A 22,910-nucleotide genomic window follows, 5' to 3' on the forward strand; every position below is an offset into this window, starting at 1 on the left:
TGGGGTCCTCCCTCCCTCCCGGTGTTTTGGACTCCAACTCCCACCATTTCTCGCAGCCTCAGGCCCCTTCCTTTTCCCCCTCAGCCGCTTAAGCTAGATGATAGGGTGATAGACCTAAAAGATGCCTACCTTCATATCTCAACAAATAGATATAACGCTTAAGCGGCTGAGGGGGAAAAGGAAAGGGCTTGAGGCTGCGAGGAATGGTGGGACTTGGAGTCCAAAACACCTAAAGCCTAGTTGTGTCCAACTCTATGGGTTGATGCTTAAGCTAAGCTAAGCTAAGATGCTAGAGTGATAGACCTAAAAGATGCCTACCTTCATATTGCAACAAATAGATATAACGCTTAAGCGGCTGAGGGGGAAAAGGAAAGGGCTTGAGGCTGCGAGGAATGGTGGGACTTGGAGTCCAAAACACCTAAAGCCTAGTTGTGTCCAACTCTATGGGTTGATGCTTAAGCTAAGCTAAGCTAAGATGCTAGAGTGATAGACCTAAAAGATGCCTACCTTCATATTGCAACAAATAGATATAACGCTTAAGCGGCTGAGGGGGAAAAGGAAAGGGCTTGAGGCTGCGAGGAATGGTGGGACTTGGAGTCCAAAACACCTAAAGCCTAGTTGTGTCCAACTCTATGGGTTGATGCTTAAGCTAAGCTAAGCTAAGATGCTAGAGTGATAGACCTAAAAGATGCCTACCTTCATATTGCAACAAATAGATATAACGCTTAAGCAGCTGAGGGGCAAAAGGAAGGGGCCTGAGGCTGAGAGGAATGGTGGGAGTTGGAGTCCAAAACACCGGGAGGGAGGGAGGGAGGACCCAAGCTGACCCTGGCCTGGTCTATCTCCACTTGTCCCCCTCCCTCCCTTGCTTTGGCCAAAGTCCAGAGAGAGAGAGAGAGAAAGGCCTCGAATGCAAGCGGGCTCTGCTTTTGGGGTGGTCATCCAGCGCCATTTATTGACAATCGCACAGGCGGATGGAGATGCTCCAAGGGACATATTTCTTTAAAAAAAACAACACCACAATAACAACATGAGAAGATATAAATAACAGAAAATTAAATAAAGTGCAATAGGGAGGGCGTTCTGGCCTGAGATGATGGGGGGGGGGGGGCGCAAGGAGAAGAAGTCTTGGCTCCTGGGACGGAGGGAATGAAGAAGAAGGGAGGGAAGGAGGGAGGGAGGAAGAGAAAGAAGGAAAGGAAGAGGGAAGGGTAGAAGAAAAGAAAGAAAGAAAGAAGGATGGAAGGAAGGAGGGGAAGAGGGGGGGATGGATGGATGCATGGATGGATGGAAGGAAGAAAAAGAAAGACGGAAGGAAGGAAGGAAGGGAAGATAAAGATAGATGGAAAGAAAGAAAGAAAGAAAGAAAGAAAAAGAATGTGAGTGAGGGGAAAAAGAAAAGGAAATAAGGAAAAAAGAAGAAAGGAAGGAAAGAAGGAAGAAAGGAAAGAAAGAAACAAAGACAGAAGGAAGGAAGGAAGTGAAGAATGAAAGGAAGAAAAAAAGACAGATGGAAGGAAAGGAAGGAAGGAAAGAAAAAGAATAGAGTGAGGGAGGGGGGAAAAGAAAGGAAAAAGGAAGGAAAGAAGGAAGGAAAGAAGGAAGGGAGGAGGGAGGAAAGAAAGGAGGAGGGTGGAAAGAAGGAAAGGAAGAAAAAGACAGATGAAAAGGAAAGAAGGAAGGAAAAAAGAATAGAGCGGGGAAAGAAAAGAAGGAATAAAAGGAAGGCAGGAAAGGAGGGAAGAAGGTAGGAAGGGAGGAAGGAAAGAAAAAAAGACTAGAGTGAGGGAGGGGAAAAAAGAAAAGAAGGGGAAAAAGAAGGAAGGAAGGGGGAGGGAGGGAGGGAAGAAGGAAGGAAAGAAAGACTAAAGTGAGGGAGGGGAAAAAAGAAAAGGAAAAAGAAAAAGGAAGGAAAGAAAGAAGGAAGGGGAGGTAGTGAGGGAAGAGGGAGGGAAGGAAGGAAGAATAGAGTGAGGGAGGGGGAGAAAAGAAAAGAAGGAAAAAGAAAAAGGAAGGAAGGAAAGAAGGAAGGGGGAGGTAGGGAGGGAAGGGAGGAAAGAAGGAAAGGAAGGAAAGAAGAAATAATAGAGTGAGGGAGAGAAAAAAGAAGGTAGGAAGGTAGGAAGGAAAGAATGAGGGAGGGAAGAAGGGAGGGAGAGGCAGTGTTGCCCCCAGCGCAGTAGAGTCCAGGGCAGGAGAAGGAAGGGCCGGGCTGCCCCTCCACCAGCAGGGGGCAGCACTGAGGTCCAAGATGCTCCGCAGCATCACCATCCGCATCCCCACCTGCAGCACCTGTTGGGCTTCCTTCCTTCCTTCCTTCTTTCCTCCTTTGCATGGGGGTCCCAGGGGTGGATGGCACAGCGAGGGGCTTTCTGGCGGCGGAGAGCGAGGCGGCAGCCCTCCTTGTGCAGCGCACGCACGGCCATTCCTGGCGGAGAGAGCCTTTGGCGTGGGGAGGGGGTGCGTCGGTGGGTGGAGGGGGGGCGGGCGGCAGGTCGGCAGTGGCCAAGGGCCACGCCCTCCTCCTCGGGGGTCCCGCTGGCATCACGTCCCGGGCGCAATGACCAGCACCTTGCACTCCCGCTTGGCAATCTTGTCCAGGGAGAGGGCGGCCTTGTCGGGGGGCAGGTAGAGTGGCCGCCCCACCGGGGAGCCCACCGGGGGCGTGATGGCCCTGCGCTCCATGACGCTGCCGGACCTGTAAGGGGGGGGAGAGAGGAAAAGAAAGGGGCGCATCAGTAGTGTTGGGGGACTAATGTCTTGCCTTGACCCTCTTCCTCCTTGTCCATTCATTGACACCCTCAATCATGATCTGCAAGGAGCTTTGGACATTTGCTAGGTTGTTCTCTTGTCCAATCCAGTTTTGCACGGAGATTGGCTTTCTTTCTTGGGCTCAAGCTGAGAAATCTACCTTTCACTCTCTACCTTTTTGGATTATACCTTTGATAAACTGCCACCGTGTTCCCTGTACCTGAGGGATGCTCTTGCACAAGCTTTCATGAGGAAACTGCTTTTGATTGCATCAACCAGCTGATGTGGCATTTTTCATTTGGTGCACTGCATTAATTTGGTCTCTGTGCAAATTAATGCAGAAGCCCCCAATAAGCAAGAAGGCCCCTCCCCTCCTTCACCTGTCCCAAGACCCCCCGCCAGACCACCTTCCCCTTACTCATAATATAATAAGCATAATAAATCTTTATGCATATAGCACCCTATATTTTTATTTATATACCCTTGATTCCCATCGGGGAGATGGGGTGGGTTATACATAAATGTCAGGTTTTACAATGTATTGTAATGTAATATAGCTGAGTCATGCCCTGCTAATGGGCTTCTATTGGAAATGCTGAGTCATGCATTAACTGTATATAGGGAATCATTCGGGGAATGTATTCTGGCCTAGTCCAGGTGATTGTGAATGATGCAATCCTGGGTTTGAGTTGAGTCAATGAGTTGGGAACCAATCAGAGATTGCTATGTGTAATTGTATAGAATTGTATATAAGGAAGTCATGTACAGTGTATACTTCTCTCCTTGTGCTGTGATGTTGTTCGTTGAAGGCTATATGTAATTAAAGAACCTGTCTGCTAAGACAAGATATAACTGTGTGCTGTGGTAAGTCTGTAATATCATCTAGACTGGGGGAAAGACAATGGTAAAACTGACAATGGCCGGGCATGTGCTCAAGTGTCTGTGAAAGGTTCCAGCGTGGCTGCAGTTTGTGGGAGCAGTTGACTGAAAATACTGTGCAGGAAGAAACTACTGGAAAGTGCTGAAGTCGTGCAACTGATCTGCTGCTGAATTGTGAAGTTAATCTCAACAGTAAAGTTATTGTTGTTGTTGTTGTTGTTGTTGTTGTTATGTTTAAAAGCATTTTAAGCAATGCTTTTGATACAAAAATAAATAAATAAATAAATAAATAAATAAATATTATTATTATTATTATTATTATTGGGTTGCTGTCAGTTTTCCAGGCTATCTAGCCATGTTCCAGAAGCATTCTCTCCTAACGTTTTGCTCGCATCTATAGCAGGCATCCTCAGAAGTTGTGAAGTCAGACCCACTGGCCAGCTTGATTAGCATTTAATGGCCTTGCAACTTCAAGGCCTGGCTGATTGCTGCCTGGGAGAAGAGTTCTTTCTCCCACCCTGGACATTATTCCATAGATAGATAGATAGATAGATAGATAGATAGATAGATAGATAGACAGATATATATATATATATATATATATATATATATATATATATATATAAACCCATTTTCCTAGTTTACAACAGACCTCACCATCTCAGATGCAGGCAAAACATCAGGAATGAATGCTTCTGGAGCATGGCCAGGCAGCCCAGAAGCAACCCAGTGATTCTGGCCATGAAAGCCTTCAACAATACATTATTATTATTATTATTATTATTATTATTTCCCCAAAGGGACTCGGGACGCTTTCCAACAAAAAAATGGCAAATATTCGATGCCAAATCACAGAATACACTAACAAGAGAAATAAACACCACCACCCCCTCCTGAGGATCCCAAAAGAAAATTCCCAACGATAACAAAATTAGACCAGGCGAACAGAAATGAAGTAATAACCGGAGGGATGTCCCACTGCGTATGTAACATGCCAACGGTAAGGGTGGACGCACCGCATGAGGTGCCCGCGGGCGGGCTGCTGGTGGGAGAAGCTCTGTGAGCGCCCGAGGCTGGCCTGGTGCCGCTCCACCAGCTCACGCACGGCCGGGCTGCCGGGGCTGCTCTTGCGCGAGACCGGGCGCGCCTCGGGAGGAGGGTTCGAGACGCTGGCCGTGAACTGCAGCTTCAGCTTCATGTGCTGAGAGAGCTGCAAGGGGACGGAGAGAGGAAAGAGATGAGGGCACCATAAGGAGGAGAAAGGTTTGGTAATACAACACAATGCATTTCAACAGGGATAAAGGCAAGAGACTCCACTTAGGCAGAGAAAAGGACATGCAAAGGGACAGGATGGGCGAGGCCTGGCTCCTCAGCACAATCACATGTCAAAAAGAACTTGGAATTTCCGTGGACAAGAAGTCAAGCGTGAGCCAAGAGTGGGATGCAGCAGCAAAAAAAGGCCAATGAGATCTTGGGCTGCAACCAAAGGAGTCGAGTGTCCAGCTTGAAGGAAGAAGTCCTGGTGGCTCTCCCTTGGGCTTTGGCCAGACCTCTTTCCCTAGAGCAGCGTTTCTCAACCTGGGGGTCGGGACCCCTGGAGGGGTTGCCAAGGGGTGTCCGAGGGGTCGCCAAAGACGACCGGAAAACACAGTATTTTCTGTTGGTCATGTGGGTTCTGTGTGGGAAGTTTGGCCCAATTCTAGCATTTGTGGGGTTCAGAATGCTCTTTGATTGTAGGTGAACTATACATTCCAGCAACTACAACTCCCAAATGTCAAGGTCTACTTTCCCCAAACTCCACCACTGTTTACATTTGGGCATATTGAGTATCTGTGCCAAGTTTGGTCCAGATCCATCATTGTTTGAGTCCACAGTGCTCTCTGGATGTACGTGAACTACAACTCCCAAACTCAAGGCCAATGCCCACCACACACTTCTAATGTTTTCCGTTGCTCATGGGAGCTCTATGTGCCAAGTTTGGCTCAATTCTATCATTGGTGGAGTTCAGAATGCTTTTTGATTGTAGGTGAACTATAAACCACAGCAACTACAACTCCCAAGTGACAAAATCGATCCTCCCCTCCCCACCAACACCATCAGTATTCCAATTTGGGCGTATCGGGTATTTGTCCCCAATTTGGTCCAGTGAATGAAAATTCATCCTGTATATCAGATATTTGTTGTTCATTCGTTCAGTTGTCTCTGACTCTTCGTGACCTCATGGACCAGCCCACGCCAGAGCTCCCTGTCGGCCGTCACCACCCCCAGCTCCTTCAAGGTCAGTCCATATTTACCTTACAGTTACAGATATTTACCTTACAGTTAATAACAGTAGCAAAATTGGAGTTATGAAGTAGCAACAAAAACAATTTTATGGTTGAGGGGTCACCACAACAGTAGGAACTGCATTAAGGGGTCGCAGCATTGGGAAGTTTGACGACCACTGCCCTAGAGTATCACTGCAGCCAATTCTTGGCCCCACAGTTCAAGAGAGAGAGAGAGAGAGAGAGAGATGGACTCTCAGCTAGAAGGGAGGGGTGCAAAGGAAGAGGGAGACCCAAAGGGCCAAAGGCCTGGGACCAAAGGCATCATCCCCCTGAGGAGCATCTCAACCTGCAGAAGAAAAGGCTGAGAGAGACAAGCATGTGAAAGGGCGTCACAAGGAATAGGGGCAGGGCTTGTTCCTTCTGCCCTGGAGGCTGGGACTCAATGGAGCCAAGCGATGGGAAAGAACATTAGGAAGAACTTCCTGTCTGCAAGAAGAGGTGTTCAGCAGTGGAGACCTTTAATTCAGCCTAGGGAACATGAATCAACATTAGTAGTTCCAAATCGGTCTCCTGACATGGTAAATTGGAGTACCCTGGATGGCGACCCTTCTAGATTAAGGATGGTGCTGCTGAACGCCAGATCTGTCAACAGAAAAACAGCTTTCATCCAGGATCTAATTCTGGATGAATGGGCGGATCTGGCGTGCATAATGGAGACCTGGTTGGGTGAGGCTGGAGGTGTAAATCTGACCCAGCTTTGCCCACCAGGCTTCTCTGTTCAGCACCAGCAGAGATCTGGAGGGCGGGGAGGAGGGGTTGCAGTAGTCTATAGGGATTCCATCTCCCTGACCAGGGCCCCATCCCGCAGTAAACTAATTTTGAATGTGTCTACCTGAGGGTAGGCGACCGGGACAGAATACGGATTCTGTTAGTGTACCGTCCACCCCGCTGCACTACAGTCTCCCTACCTGAGTTAGCCGTGGTGGTCTCGAGCCTGCCGTTAGAATCCCAGCGACTAATTCTGCTGGGGGACTTCAACATCCACGCCAAGGCCACCCTATCAGGTTGTTGTTGTTGTTATTATTATTATTATTATTATTATTATTATTATTATTATAACAAGAACAACAGACTTTGGCACAAGCCAGTCAAGGTGGTCCCAGTGGTGATCGGCACACTGGGTGCAGTGCCTAAAGACCTTGGCCTGCACTTAAACACAATCAGTGCTGACAAAATTACCACCTCTCAGCTGCAAAAAGCCACCCTACTGGGATCTGCACACATTATTTGCCAATACATCACACAGTCTTAGACATTTGGAAGAGTCCAACGTGTGATCCAATGCAACAGCCAGCAGAGTGATCTTGTTTGCTGTGAACTCATCTTGTTGTGTTTCAAATAATAATAGAGTAGGAAGGGACTTTGCACAGCCACCTCGTCCAACCCCCTTCTAACTTCATGCAGGAAAATCACAACACCCCCCCCCCCCCCGGACAGGTGGCCATCTAACCTCAGTAATAATAATAATAATAATAATAATAATAATAATAATAATAATAATAATAAGGTTGGATAGCCATCTGTTGAGGGGGCTTTGATTGTGCTTTTTCTAGGATAATGGCAAAATGAGGTAGGACTGGATGTCCTTTGGGTCTCTTCCAGTTCTAGGCTCTTCAGCCCTTTGGCAAAGTTGGGTGACAGGCAGGACTTTGATCCGCCTGGAGGGCCAGGCTCCCTTTCAGCAGCATTGAGGAGTTCGCTTTTCAGGAAGGTCCCTAGAAATCCCAGCCAGGAAGTACCTCAAACTACAAATCCCATGCTGAGGCCTGAGGGAGGGCTCTGCTGGGCTCGTGTGTCCTCCTCCTTCCCTTTAGAATCATAGAATCCTAGAATTGGAAGAGACCTCATGGGCCATCCTGTCCAACCTCATTCTGCCAAGAAGCAGGAACATTGCATTCAAAGCACCCCTGACAGATGGCCATCCAGCCTCTGTTTAAGAGCTTCCAAAGAAGGAGCCTTCACCACACTCTGGGGCAGAGAGTTCCACTGCTGAATGGCTCTCACAGTCAGGAAATTCTTCCTAATGTTCAGATTGAATCTCCTTTCTTGTAGTTTGAAGCCATTGTTCCATTGCATCCTAGTCTCCAGGGAAGCAGAAAACAAGTTCACTCCCTCCCATCTTCACTCATGGCCCTCATCATATCTCCTTAGGGTCAAGTGACCATGCGCTCCTGCAACTTGAGGCACAAAGGAAGGCTGAAACCAAGACAAGTCAAACCCGCATTCCGGACCTCAGGAGAGCCTACCTCCGAAAAATGAAGGAAACACTGAGCAACACTCCGTGGACACAGACACCAAAAGACAAGGGAGACACGGATGGATGGGAACCCCCCAAGAGTGAAACACTCAAGGTGCAACTGCAAACCGTGCCAACAAAGAGAAAAAGCAGGACAAGTGCAAAGAAGCCAGAATGGATGTCCAAAGAACCTCCAACTGTACTAAAACACAAAAGAGACATGCACAAGAAGTGGAAAAAGGGAGAAATCACCAAAGAAGAACCCAAACAAATAGCCAACACCTGTAGGGACATGGTCCACAAGGCCAAAGCAGAAAATGAGCTCAGGCCCGCCAGGAACACCAAAAACAACAATACTTTAGGCAGAAAGAGGGAAGGTTGGGGAGGGCAAGGTGAGGCCATCCCCCTGGAGACCCCCAGTTGGGTCCAGGGAAAGAGGGGTGTGCAAGGTAGCCATGGGACTCGCTGCGGGAAGCCACATGCAGAGCCCCCTCCCTCCAGAGCGCCCCTTCCCTCCAGCATGGGGGTGGAGTGTCCTCACCTCGTAGAGCCCGGCGCGCAGGGCCTGGAAGGTGACGCGGAAGGTGCGTGCGCTGCCTTTGCGGGAGAAGCCCAGGTTGTTGAGGGGCGTGTGGCACACAATGGCCTCCTGCGTGTCCTGCAGTGCGCGGCGCTCCTCGCGGGACAGCTTCTTGCCTGCGGCCGGGGTCAGAGGTCAGGGACGGAAACCTGGGGGTGATGGAGCCCCTCCCCTTGCTGCCCCCCCTCCCTCACCTGTGGCGGCGCTCTCAGGGGTCCAGACCAGGCGCACGGCCAGGAAGTCCTGCAGGTTGTTGATGAGCGTGTAGGTGACGGTGAAGCGGCGGTGCAGAGGGACAGGCGAGGGGCATTCCGCCGTCATCACAAAGCGTGGGCGCGACAGGCGGATGCTGGGCAGCCTGAGTAAACGGGGGGGGGGGGGGACACTTCAGAACTAGAAGGGGGCACAGGAGACCCCCTCCCATCCAGGAAGGGAAGCGCAGGCAGAAGACCCCTCCCCTCCAGCTGCAAGGGATGCTCTCCACCCAGATGTTTGTCAACAGCCCCCTTGTTTGGGCCCCTTCCCATATAGTAGACCTGGGCCAACTTCATCCCTCCCTCCAGGTGTTTTGGACTCCAACTCCCACAATTCCTTACAGCCTACCAGCTGTAAGGAATTGTGGGAGTTGGAGTCCAAAACACCTGGAGGGAGGGATGAAGTTTGCAGGTGCATCCTTGGTGCTGGAATGGCTACTATTGGCAACTTCAGTAGTTTTGCAAGTGTTTGCAGGAGGATGTGTTATCAAAAGATTTCATGGCCGGAATCACTGAGTTGTTGTGAGATTTCCGGGCTGTCTGGCCATGTTCCAGAAGCATTCCCTCCTGACGTTTCGCCTCTCAACCTCTGACGATGCCTTTAGCCATAGATGCAGGCGAAACATCAGGAGAGAATGCTTCTGGAACATGGCCAGACAGCCCGGAAAACTCACAACAACCCAGTTTTCAGGAGGGATTTAAAATAATAATAATAATAATAATAACAACAACAATAAATGCAAAATAATAATAACAATAATAAATATTAAAAATAATATACAAATGAAATCTAATAGAAAATAATAATAAATATTAAAATATAATAATAATAATGTAAAACAATAATAAAAATAATAAGCATTAAAAATAAATATAATATTATTATAAAAATAATATACTAATGAAATCTAATAATAGAAAATAATAATAATAAATACTAAAATATAATAATAATAATAATAAACATTAAAAACGAATATAATATTATTATAAAAATAATATACGAATGAAATCTAATAATAGAAAATAATAATAAATACTAAACTATAATAATAATTATTATATTTTAGTATTTATTATTATTATTTTCTATTATTAGATTTCATTAGTATATTATTTTTATAATATTATATTCATTTTCAATGTTTATTATTATTATATTTTAGTATTATTATTTTAAACATTAAAAACGAATATAATATTATTATAAAAATAATATACTAATGAAATCTAATAATAGAAAATAATAATAATAAATACTAAAATATAATAATAATAATAAACATTGAAAACGAATATAATATTATAAAAATAATATAGTAATGAAATCTAATAATAGAAAATAATAATAATAAATACTAAAATATAATAATAATAATAATAATAAACATTAAAATGAATATAATATTATTATAAAAATAATATACGAATGAAATCTAATAATAGAAAATAATAATAATAAATACTAAAATATAATAATAATAAACACTGAAAATGAATATAATATTATAAAAAATAATATTGTAATGAAATCTAATAATAGAAAATAATAATAATAAATACTAAAATATAATAATAATAAACATTAAAAACGAATATAATATTATTATAAAAATAATATACGAATGAAATCAAATAATAGAAAATAATAATAATAAATACTAAAATATAATAATAATAAACACTGAAAATGAATATAATATTATTATAAAAATAATATACTAATGAAATCTAATAATAGAAAATCATAATAATAAATACTAAAATATAATAATAATAAACACTGAAAACGAATATAATATTATTATAAAAATAATATACTAATGAAATCTAATAATAGAAAATCATAATAATAAATACTAAAATATAATAATAATAATAAACATTGAAAACTAATATAATATTATTATAAAAATAATATATTAATGAAATCTAATAATAGAAAATAATAATAATAAATACTAATATATAATAATAATAAACATTAAAAACTAATATAATATTATTATAAAAATAATATACAAATGAAATCTAATAATAGAAAATAATAATAAATACTAAAATATAATAATAATAATAATAAACATTAAAAACGAATATAATATTATAAAAATAATATACGAATGAAATGTAATAGTAGAAAATAATAATAATAAATACTAAAATATAATAATAAACATTAAAAATGAATATAATATTATTATAAAAATAATATACTAATGAAATCTAATAATAGAAAATCATAATAATAAATACTAAAATATAATAATAATAAACATTAAAAACGAATATAATATTATTATAAAAATAATATACGAATGAAATCTAATAATAGAAAATCATAATAATAAATACTAAAATATAATAATAATAACAATAGCTGTTAGTAATTGTTGGAGTTGGAGTCCAACAACTGAAGTTGGCCCAGGTGTGCCCTAAAGTGATGCAGGGAGAAGTCCTCCTCACCTGTAGTGTGTGTAGATGCTGGAGGTGAAGGGCAGCTTGGGGGTCGACCACTGGACCACCGCGATGAGAGGGACCTCCAGGCCCTACGAGGGGGGGGGGGAAGAGGGGGTCAAAGGGGCACTCGCTTGGACAGGAAGTTATGGGGGGGGGAATAGTGACTGGAGCCCCTTCCTCTCTCCCAATGAACCCGGCCTCCCCTTTCCCTGCTCACCTCTTTAGCGCTGCTGGGGGGCTGCTCGGGGGCCTGCAGCTGGAAGAGGAAGTTCTGCTCCTCGAGGGCCCGGAGGGAGCAGGAAGCCGAGGAGGAAGAAGAGGAAGAGGACGAGGAAGAAGAGGAGGAGACGCGGCAGAAGGAGGCCATGGAGACCTCGCCCGACTGGTGGCTGCAGGAGAAGGACCAGGAGAATAAAGAGAATAAAGAGAAGGAGGAGGAGGAAGAGAAGGACAAAGAGAATAAAGAGGAGAAAAACAAGGAGAAGGAGGAGAAAGAGGAGGAGAAAGAGAAAGAGGAGGAGAAAGAGAAGGAGGATAAGGACAATAAAGAGAAGGAGGAGAAGGAAAATAAAAAGAAGGAGGAGATAGAGGAGGAGAAAAAGAATAAAGAGAAGGAGGACAAGGAGAATAAAGAGAAGGAGGACAAGGAGAATAAAGAGAAGGAGGAGAAGGAGAAGGACAAAGAGAATAAAGAGAAGGAGAAGGACAAGGAGAAGGAGGAGAAAGTGGAGGAGAAAGAGAAAGAGGAGAAGGAGGAGGAGAAGGAGGATAAGGACAATAAAGAGAAGGAGGAGAAGGAAAATAAAAAGAAGGAGGAGATAGAGGAGGAGAAAGAAAATAAAGAGAAGGAGGAGAAGGAGAATAAAGAGAAAGAGAAGGAAGACAAGGAAGAGAAGGAGAAGAAGGAGAAGGAAAAAGAGAAGTAGTACAAGGAGAAGAAGGAGAAGGAAGAGAAAGAAAAGGAGGAAAAAGAGAAAGAGGAGAAAGAGAAGGAGGATAAGGACAATAAAGAGAAGGAGGATTCGGACAATAAAGAGAAGGAGGAGAAAGAGAATAGAGAAGGAAGACAAGGAAGAGAAGAAGGAGAAGGAAAAAGAGAATAAGGACAAGGAGAAAAAGGAGAAGGAGGAGAAGGCGAAGGAAGAAAAAGAGAAAGAGAATAAAGAGAAGGAGGATAAGGACAATAAAGACAAGGAGGAGAAAGAGAATAAAGAGAAGGAGGAGAAAGAATAAAGAGAAGAAGGAAGACAAGGAAGAGAAGAAGGAGAAGGAAAAAGAGAAAGAGGAGAAAGAGAAGGAGAAGAAAGAGAAGGAGAAGAAAGACAAGGAAGAGAAAGAGAAGGAGAAAAAGAGAATAAGGAGAATAAAGAGAAAGATGAGAAGGGGCTGAGTAGGGGACGTCATGATCTCTATCTCCTGCCATCCATCCAACCAGGGCTCCCAGGCAATACCCCCCACCCCTCATTGAAGGTCCGGGGGGGGGGTCACTAGAGGAGAGCCTGGCCACAAAGGGGAGGGGGGCATCTGGGTGAAGCCCCCTCCCCAGAGCTATTAAACCTGGTGGAGCCCCTCCCTCTGCCAAGGCGTCTCAGGGGGGAGGGGGAGGGAGAAGAGCCCCCCATCACCCCTACTCATATTCCCCCATATCCCCCCCCCCGTGAAGCCCCTCCAGAGTTCTCTCTCCCTCCTTAGTAAACCTGGTAGAGCCCCTCCCTCTGCCAAGGCGTCTAAGGAGGGAAGCCCCCCCCATGACCCCTCCCCATATTCCCCCCTTTTCCTTACCAAACGTCGTCAACCAGCAAGACGGACCCGTCGGGCATCATGGGGAGGTAACTGGCGTTGAAGTTGGGCAGGATCCGGACGTCCCAGACGGAGACCTCCTCCTGCGAGGCCGCATTCAATACTACGGGGGGGAGGTCACAGGTCACTCAGGGCTGGAAGTGGGTCTCCCCCACTCTGCCCCCCTCATCCCCCAGGCTCCACCCAATTCCTCACCTTTCAGGACGGTCAGGTGCTTCCCAGCCACGTTGAGCTGTTGGCACTTGACCTCCGGGGGTGGCAGGACGGTCAGCAGGGTGCTCACTGCAAGGGGAGGGGAGGGGGAGTGAGGGGGTGAATGCCGGGACCCCCTTTGGGACCCCTCTGCCCCCCCCCACCCTCTCAATGCCGACCTTGTGCCTTGAAGGCGCCTTGCTCCTCCTTGAAGGTCTGGGCGGGGGCGCGGTCCTGCAGGAGGCTCAGGTAGCCCCTCTCCCGCGCCTCCGCCTTCTCCTGGTCCCGCTTCCAGACTGTCACCACGATCTATGGGGAGGGCCGAGAGAGGGGTCAACAGGAGGGGCGTGTGAGGGGTGAAGATGATGCTTGGATTGAATGGAATGGCGTGAAAGGAGTGTGAATGGGTGTTGCATCCCAGTTCAAGAAGCAAGTCCATAAGATTAAATCCACCACTCTGGACTGTAGGAAAAGCAGTCCTTGTTTATTGATGAAAAATTGGTTACAAAAGAAAGGTAAATGCAAAGTCAAAAAGCCACAGAAAAACACAGCAGTCAGTAGAATCTCTGAACTTGAGCAAAACTTCAAAAGCCACAAAACAATAACCAAGATTCTGTTAGCCTTTTACTAACCATGAACTTGGAAACAGAAGCCTCTAGGATTACTGGCCATGGAACACAGGAACTCTGCCAAGACCAGCCACAGTCCCAAAAGTTGCTTGACCTAAAGAAGCACCCGGCAGGGATGCTCTTAAACCAAAGAAGCTATTCTTAGAAACGCCCCTTGACTTTTCTGTTTGGGTCTCTTTTTGCTGAAGCCGCTGTGACCTTCGTACAGATTGGGAGACACATCTATCTCTCACTATCTGTTCTCTCCGGAGCTCATTATCTAGCCCAGGTGGGGAGATATCACGGCTAATTTCCAAAACATTCTCTTCTAACTGTTGGGTTTCGTTTTCATTCCCACTGAGCTCTGTATCAACAACAGATTCCCAACTGGCAGGGACAGGGAAAGCTTGCTCAGTTTGAAAAACTATCGGAGAATCCTGTTCACACAGATCAGGATCAGGCTGAACCCCAACAATGGGGCCAAATTGAGACCGAGACACAATCCGGAAACACTGAGGTCTGCAAAACAACTACACTCAGTTGTGTGATTGTGATCAGGGGCGGTTCAACCATTACGCAGAGTAAGCATTCGCGGTATAGTTGATTTTGCCAGGGGCGCTATTGGGGGAAAATAGACCTTGACATATATGAGTTGTAGTTCCTGGGATGTATAGTTCACCTACAATCAAAGAGCATTCTGAACTCCACCAATGATGGAATTGAACCAAATATGGCACACTGAACTCTCACGACGAACAGAAAATATATATCAATGATTGGTTGGTGGGGGGGGGGGGGGCAAAATACTGTTTGCTTACCGTTGAAAATTACCTAGAGCCATCTCTGATCGTGTTTAACTGTTGACACAACTGACTTGATTAACTATTGGTGGAAACAACATGTTTACATAGTCATTTTAAGTTAAGGAGGAACACCAACACCAATTCAGGAGAGTCAACATCTGTCCGGAACTGATGGGAATCAATATGTTTTAGCTCAGGCATGGGCCAACTTGGGCCCTCCCTCCAGGTGTTTTGGACTTCAACTCCCACAATTCCTAACTGCCACGATCTATGGGAAGGGCGGAGAGAGGGGTCAACAGGAGGGGCGTGTGATGGGTGAAGATGACGCTTGGATTGAATGGAATTGCTTGAAAAGAGTGTGAATAGGGCCAAATTGAGACCGAGACACAATCCGGAAACACTGAGGTCTGCAAAACAACTACGCTCAGTTGTGTGATCGTGATCGTGATCAGGGGCGGTTCAACCATTACGCAGAGTAAGCATTTGCAGTAAAGTTGATTTTGCCAGGGGCGCTATTGGGGGAAAATAGACCTTGACATATATGAGTTGTAGTTCCTGGGATGTATAGTACACCTACAATCAAAGAGCATTCTGAACTCCACCAATGATGGAACTGAACCAAATATGGCACACAGAACTCCACGACGAACAGAATATATATATATATCAATGATTGGTTGGTGGTGGTGGGGGGGGGGCAAAATGCTGTTTGTTTACCGTTGAAAATTACCTAGGGCCATCTCTGATCGTGTTTAACTGTTGACACAACTGACTTGATTAACTATTGGTGGAAACAACATGTTTACGTAGTCATTTTAAATTAAGGAGGAACACCAACACCAATTCAGGAGAGTCAACATCTGTCCGGAACTGATGGGAATCAATATGTTTCAGCTCAGGCATGGGCCAACTTGGGCCCTCCCTCCAGGTGTTTTGGACTTCAACTCCCACAATTCCTAACAGCCTACCGGCTGTTAGGAATTGTGGGAGTTGAAGTCCAAAACACCTGGAGGGAGGGCCCAAGTTGGCCCATGCCTGAGCTGAAACATGCCTACCGGCTGTTAGGAATTGTAGGAGTTGAAGTCCAAAACACCTGGAGGGAGGGCCCAAGTTGGCCCACGCCTGTTTTAGCTGCTTGTCATTCAATATTGCTCGTCCTGGAGTCCAGGAATAGGAAATGGGAAATCTGCAGAGATGGGGATGCACTCAAAGAAATCCAAGAAGAAATCTTGCAGCTTGGAAGCAGCGCATTTGGATCCTCCTCCTCTCCTAAAGGGGATGCTGGGAGATGTAGTCCGGAAGAGAGTGTGGATATGCTATTGTGTGTTTTGCTTGCCACGGGGAGTCGTTTTTGTGCATGCACTATAGCATCTTTTTGCATGTTTGGCTTTCTAAGTCCTCTCCACTGTGTTTTGCAGTGTTTTTATGAGTGATGGTCACTCGTTGGCCAGAGTGTTGTGTCCAAATTTAGTGTCCATTCCTCCAATGGTTTTTGAGTTCTGTTAAACCCACAAACGAACATGACATTTTTATTTACATAGATCTTTATGTCTGTATCTTGAATGTCACTCTATGTGCAAATGTGACTCTGATGCACCCTCTCACTCGGACATTGCAATACAAGGCGTGTCTATGGGGGTCCCTCCTTCCCCCTCCCCCCTCCCTCCCCCCTTTCCTGACCTTGGCCTTGAGGGTCGAAGGGGGCAGCTTGTCCAGGGAGACGGTCAGCGGGAAGATGACCTCATCAGTGGAGACGATGGGCTCCTCCTAAGGGAGGGAGGGATAGAAAATAGATAGATAGATAAATATTTATTACACAATTAAATGCCTTCCCCACCACAAAACAACACACCCATCGTCTGCACCACAACTACCACCAGACAACCTCCAATGCCACATCAGACATGAAATCACGGAGTTCAGTATAATCACAGCTCTAGGATAAAATGTCCCAGCCTATCTATCAGTGCTGCAATGGATTCAACCCTTGTGCCGGCACGACTGAAGACCAACAGGTCGGAGGTTCGAATCCAGGTAAAGTGTAAATGAGCTCCCATCTGTCAGCTCCAGCTCCCCATGCGGGAACATGAGAGAAGTCTCCTACAAGGATGGTCAAACATCAATCATCCGGGCAACATCCCCTGGGCAACATCCTTGCAGATGGCCAATTCCCTCACACCAGAAGCAACTTGTAGTTTCTCAAGTCATTCCTGACACCACAAAAAATCTACCTCTATGCAGAGACCCTCACTGATTGACTTTGCAGCTGCGAGGCTACTCCATGCTACTCCACATTTGCCAATGGCAACATTCACACTTGCTTCAAACAGACAAGGGTTCTCTCTTTCTCCCACCATGGACATTATTCCACAGATAGATAGAAAGCTAGGTAGGTAGATAGATAGATAGATAGATAGATAGATAGATAGATAGATAGATAGATAGATAGAGGGATGGATGGATAGATAGATAGATAGATAGATAGATAGATAGACAGACAGTCAGACAGATAGAGGGATAGATAGATAAAGGGAAAGAAAGAAAGAAAGAAAGAAAGAAAGAAGGAAAGATGGAAAGATAGATAGAGGGATAGATAGATAGATAGATAGATAGATAGATAGATAGACAGTCAGACAGATAGAGGGATAGATAGATAAAAGGAAAGAAAGAAAGAAAGAAAGAAAGAAGGAAGGAAAGAAAGAGGGAAAGATAGAGGGATAGATAGATAGATAGATAGATAGATAGATAGATAGATAGATAGACAGACAGATAGTCAGACAGATAGAGGGATAGATAGATAAAGGGAAAGAAAGAAAGAAAGAAAGAAAGAAAGAAGGAAAGAAAGAGGGAAAGATAGATAGAGGGATGGATAGATAGATAGATAGATAGATAGATAGATAGATAGATAGAAAGAGGGATAGATAGATAGATAGATAGATAGATAGATAGATAGATAGATAGATAGATAGAGGGAAAGAAAGGAAGAAAGATAGATAGGGAAAGATAGAGGGAAAGATAGATAGAGGGATAGATAGATAGATAGATAGATAGATAGATAGAGGGATAGATAGATAGATAGATAGATAGATAGAGGGAAAGAAAGGAAGAAAGATAGATAGGGAAAGATAGAGGGAAAGATAGATAGAGGAATAGATAGATAGAGGGAAAGATCGATAGATAGATAGATAGATAGATAGATAGATAGATAGATAGATAGATAGATAGATGCTCTGTGCATATTGAGTTCCTTAAAAACAAAAGAACCAATGAACAAAATCACACCAAATTTGGCAACAAAATGTCTCACAACACAAGGAGTGACCAGCACTCAAAAAAAAATGTGAATTTGTAATTTAGGAGTTGTTGTTGCTGGGATTTATAGTTCACCTATAATCAAAGTAGATGAACTATAAATCCCAGCAACCACAACTCCCAAGATCCAGAGAATGAACCAAACTTGGCATACAGGACTCCCATGACCAACGGAAAATACTGGAAGGGTTTGGTGGGCATTGACCTTGAGTTTGGGAGTTGTAGTTCACCTACATCCAGAGAGCACTGCGGACTCAAACAATGATGGATCTGGACCAAACTTGACAGGAATACTCAATATGTCCAAATGTGAACACAGATGGAGTTTGGGGGAAATAGACCTTGACATTTGGGAGTCGTAGTTACTAGGACAGTGTTTCTCAACCTGGGGGTCGGGACCCCAGAGGGGTTGCGAGGGGGTGTCGGAGGGGTCGCCAGAGACCATCAGGATACACAGTATTTTCTGCTGGTCATGGGAGTTCTGTGTGAAAAGTCTGGTCCAACCACAACTCCCAAGGTCCAGAGAATGAAAATACATCCTGCCTATCTGTTCTGTCGCGCGCTGGGCCTGTAACAGCTGTACTTTTCTATAGGACATATACTTTTAGCCCAGTGAGAAGCCAGGGGTGCCTCAAAGAGAGGTTCTCGGGGATTTTTCTGAAGTGATGGTCTTTAGAGTCTTTAATGATACAACAAAGTCTTTATTATGGAACAAACAACAAATCTTCAATGGTTCAAACAACACTTCAAGGCTTTCTTAGTCTAGTCCTCAAGGGACTGGTACCTGACTTTGATTAACTGAACCTTCTCTGTAGGAAAAACCCTATTTAACCTCTCCCAGGCTCTTTACTATCTATACCTCATCGGTGTGGGTCCTAGTAACAATTCCAAATGCGTCTGGGTATCGAGTAGACCTACCAGACGAGGCTTGAAGATATTTCAGCTGGAGTTTGGTGGATCTATAATGCTGTCCTCCCTCCGAGAATTCTTTGAAAACTTCAGGGCTGTTTTCCCTCTGATTGCTGTGAGTCTGAGAGGCTGTGAGCTCTCAGCCAGAGCCTTGGGACCTTTTCCCTGGAATTTCTGTTTCTGTTTCCCCGGATGTTCTGGAGAAAAGAAGCCTTTCTACGGGATGAGCTGGTCTACGTCCTATAGTTTAGCTTCCTTATGAGAGACTGCCCAAAAAATGGCTCCTTTCCCTCCCAGAGCCCTGAACAAGGGGTGGAACCAAAGCTTAATTATGATGGACAGGAAGCCTGCCCTATGACTGCAAACAGATAACAGAAAGAAAATAAAGTTGGAGCTCCTGGTACAGTCGTACCAGCACACTATCAGATATTTACATGCCGATTCATAACAGTAGCAAAATTCCAGTTATGAAGAAACAACGAAAATAATTTTAGGGTTGGGGGTCACCACAACATGAGGAACTATATTAAGGGGTCGCGACGTTAGGAAGGTTGAGAACCACTGTACTAGGATGTATAGTCCACCTACAATCAAAGAGCATTCCGAACTCCACCAATGATGGAATTGGGCCAAACATCCCACACAGAACCCCCATGAACAACAGAAAATACTGTGTTTTCTGGTGGTCTTGGGTGACCCTTCTGACAACCCCTGGTGACCCCCCCCCCCGAGGTCTTGACCCCCCAGGTTGAGAAATGCTGCCTTAAGGCCAACCAGTCCAACTCCCTTCACCAGGACAAGAAAACATAATCAAAGCCCTCCTGACAAAGGGCCATCCAGCCATTCACACACACACACACACATATGTATATGACAGATGCAGTATCATAGATGTGAAAGGGACCCCTAAAGAAGGACAATAGTACGTTGCATGTTCTAGACTAGGCAAACCACACAATCTCCACATCAACACTGACAAAGAAACAACAAGACATACTGTTTACCCACAAGCAGAAGGAAATTACATATATTAGAAAACAACACTTTCTAATTACTTTGTTTTCCAGACTGGCCACAGCAATGCCTAGCAGGGGACGGCTAGTCTATACACACAGACACACACACACACTCCACTTGCTTCACTGCCAACAGACCCTCTGAAGATGCCACAAGCCACAGGTGCAGGCCGAATGGAAAAAGGAGAAAATGCTGCTAGAAAACTCACAGCAACCCAATGTGGGGCTAACCTGGCCCCTGCTGGACAGCTCTTCTTGTGGTCAGCAATTGGGGGCTCATCCGGCCCACCTCTCTTTGCATATGTGGCTTATCTGGCTTGGTCTGAGAGCGAAGTCTGGCTCCATAGAATCCTAGAGTTGGAAGAGACCTCATGGGCCATCCAGTCCAACCCCTTTCTGCCAAGAAGCCCCCCAAAGGACATCCATCCCAGCCCCCTTTTGCTATCTCTCTCTCTCTCCCGGAGGGAATGTGCTGGAGGGAGGCTCCTTCTATGGAGGCTTTGAAGCAGAGGCTGGCTGGCCATCTGTCGAGGGTGTTTTGAAGACAATTGTCCTGCTTCTTGGCAGAATGGGGCCGGACTGGATGATGGACCACCAGGACTCTTCTAACTCTAGGATTCCATGATTCTACAAGTCCCCCAACAGCCTCTCTTTAATAAGAATGCAACCCTAGTATCGTAGAGTTGGGTGGGACCCCCAAAGCCCACCCAGCCTAGCCCAGCCCCCTTCTGCTTTGTGCCAGACACAAAGAAGCCCTCCCCTATTTCCCTGGGTCCTTATTCCAGAACTGGAAGTGGGGACAGAGAGACCCCCAAAGGCCATCCAGCCCAACCCCTTTCTCTCTGCCTTCATGCAAGGAAGGCACCATGAAAGCCCCCCCAACAGATGGCCACCCAGCCTCTGCTTAATAATAATACAAGCATAGTCTCCTAGAGTTGGGAGGGACCCCTAAAGCCCACCCAGCCCCCTTCTCTTTGTGCCAGAGAGGAGGACACTATGAAAGCCCTCCCAAGAGATGGCCCTGCAACCCTCCCCTATTTCCCTGGGTCCTTACTCCAGAGGCGGGGGCAAGGAGACCCCCAAAGGCCATCTAGTCCAACCTCCTTCATTCTACCTTCATGCAGGAAAGGCACCATCAAAGCCCACTCCCCAATAGAGTTGGGAGGGACACCCAAAGCCCACCCAGCCCAGCCCCTTTTTTTTCTTTGTGCCAGAGAGGAGGACACCACGAAAGCCCTCCCAAGAGATGGCCCCGCAACCCTCCCCTATTTCCCTGGGTCCTTGCACCATCAAAGCCCACCTCCCAATAGATGGCCACTCAGTCTAATCATCATCATCATCATCATCATCATCATCATCATCATCATCATAAGAGTTGGGAGGGGCCCCCAAAAGCCATTCTTCCCACCCTGCGAGCCCTCCCGACAGATGCCCCTGCTTCCCCTTTGCCCTTACTTACCCCGGATGCGGCGGCGGCGGGGGTGGGCTTGGCGGGGGCGCCGTGGGTGAGGAGGGGGCGGCACTCTCGGAAGGGGGAGGGGGCGGCGGAGGAGGAGGCGGAGGAGGACGAGGAGGAGGGGGGCGGCGGGGAGGGGTCGCGCCCCTCGGGACCCTCCCCCGCGGGAAGCAGACCCAGGCCCCCTCCTCCCCCTGCTCCCCCTCCTCCGGGGCTGACGCTGGCCAGGGCGGAGAGGGACCCCGCCAGCTGGCCCCAAGGGGGGGGAGGAAGGGGGGCGGAGGAGGAAGCGGAAGAGGAAGAGGAAGCGGGCGGCGCATTGCGGCAGCGGAGGACGAGGAGGAAGCGGACGGTCTCTCCCAGGTAGAGGTGGTTCCTCCGCGGGAGGGAGCGGTACCGGCCGGGCTCGCCCTCCAGCTCCGCCCGGCACGGGAACGAGGTCGCCGGGAAGTACATGAAGTAGTCGCACTGGGACTCCATCGCCCCAGGAAGGAAGCAAGCGAGGAGGAAGTGGGGAGGAAGTGGGGAGGAGGAAGTGGGGAAAAGGTAATGGGAAAGGGAGAAGGGAGCGGCGCTAGAGTGGCATCGGGAAAGGAAGGAGGGAGGAAGGAAAGGAAGGAAGGAAGGAAGGAAGGAAGGAAAAAGAAAGGAAAGGAAGGGAGGGAGGAGGAAGAGGCGCCGCTCCTCCTGGAAGCCCCGCCCACTGCCCCTCCCTCCCCCGCTTCCGGTCAGTGATGCAACATGACCCCCCCCCCTCCCGACACCCCGGAAACTCAGGGCGGGGCCTCACAGGAGGAGAGAAGGCACACAGGCGGAGATTGGAGTCTCGCAACCTGTCTGGACGAGATCTTCCAGCAGCACTCTCTCCTGAGGTTTCCCCTGCTGCACCTGTCACTCATCATGCCATCCCATCTGGACTGAAACAGGCTGTGGTTCGCCCACTCCTCAAAAAGGCTTCCCTTGACTCCACAGGGCGATTGGCTTGCTTTGAATATTTCAACCTGTCTGGACAAGAGCTTCCAGCAGCACTCTCTCCTGAGGTTTCACCTGCTGCACCTGCCACTCATCATGCCATCCCATCTGGACTGAAACAGGCTGTGGTTCGCCCACTCCTCAAAAAGGCTTCCCTTGACTCCACAGGGCGATTGGCTTGCTTTGAATATTTCAACCTGTCTGGACAAGAGCTTCCAGCAGCACTCTCTCCTGAGGTTTCACCTGCTGCACCTGCCACTCATCATGCCATCCCATCTGGACTGAAACAGGCTGTGGTTCGCCCACTCCTCAAAAAGGCTTCCCTTGACTCCACAGGGCGATTGGCTTGCTTTGA

At 46.4% G+C, this 22,910-nt stretch overlaps 1 protein-coding gene across 1 annotated transcript; it reads right to left on the minus strand.

Annotated features, from left to right (window-relative positions):
- Nucleotides 1-922: 922 nt before the first annotated feature.
- Nucleotides 923-22,314, minus strand: TRAPPC14 (trafficking protein particle complex subunit 14). The gene is made up of 11 exons (XM_067469625.1): nucleotides 21,587-22,314; nucleotides 16,571-16,657; nucleotides 13,659-13,788; nucleotides 13,483-13,569; nucleotides 13,270-13,390; nucleotides 11,705-11,876; nucleotides 11,494-11,576; nucleotides 8,968-9,131; nucleotides 8,735-8,889; nucleotides 4,647-4,840; nucleotides 923-2,698 (listed from the first exon to the last, which is right to left on the minus strand). Exons 1-11 carry the CDS (start codon nucleotides 22,061-22,063, stop codon nucleotides 2,545-2,547), a joined length of 1,824 nt encoding a protein of 607 aa, XP_067325726.1. The 5' UTR covers nucleotides 22,064-22,314; the 3' UTR covers nucleotides 923-2,544.
- Between the last annotated feature and the right edge of the window lie 596 nt (nucleotides 22,315-22,910).

This window comes from Anolis sagrei, chromosome 6, assembly GCF_037176765.1.
Source record: "Anolis sagrei isolate rAnoSag1 chromosome 6, rAnoSag1.mat, whole genome shotgun sequence".
In the NCBI taxonomy this organism is placed as follows: domain Eukaryota; kingdom Metazoa; phylum Chordata; class Lepidosauria; order Squamata; family Dactyloidae; genus Anolis; species Anolis sagrei.

Excerpts from the sequence above, each read along its gene's own strand:
- TRAPPC14 (XM_067469625.1), bottom strand. The coding sequence starts at position 22,063 with ATGGAGTCCCAGTGCGACTACTTCATGTACTTCCCGGCGACCTCGTTC. Across the intron at positions 8,890-8,967 it reads CCCTGAGAGCGCCGCCACAG|GCAAGAAGCTGTCCCGCGAG; the intron begins GTGAGGGAGGGG and ends CCCCGGCCGCAG. Across the intron at positions 2,699-4,646 it reads GCCCGCGGGCACCTCATGCG|GTCCGGCAGCGTCATGGAGC; the intron begins GTGCGTCCACCC and ends CCCCCCTTACAG.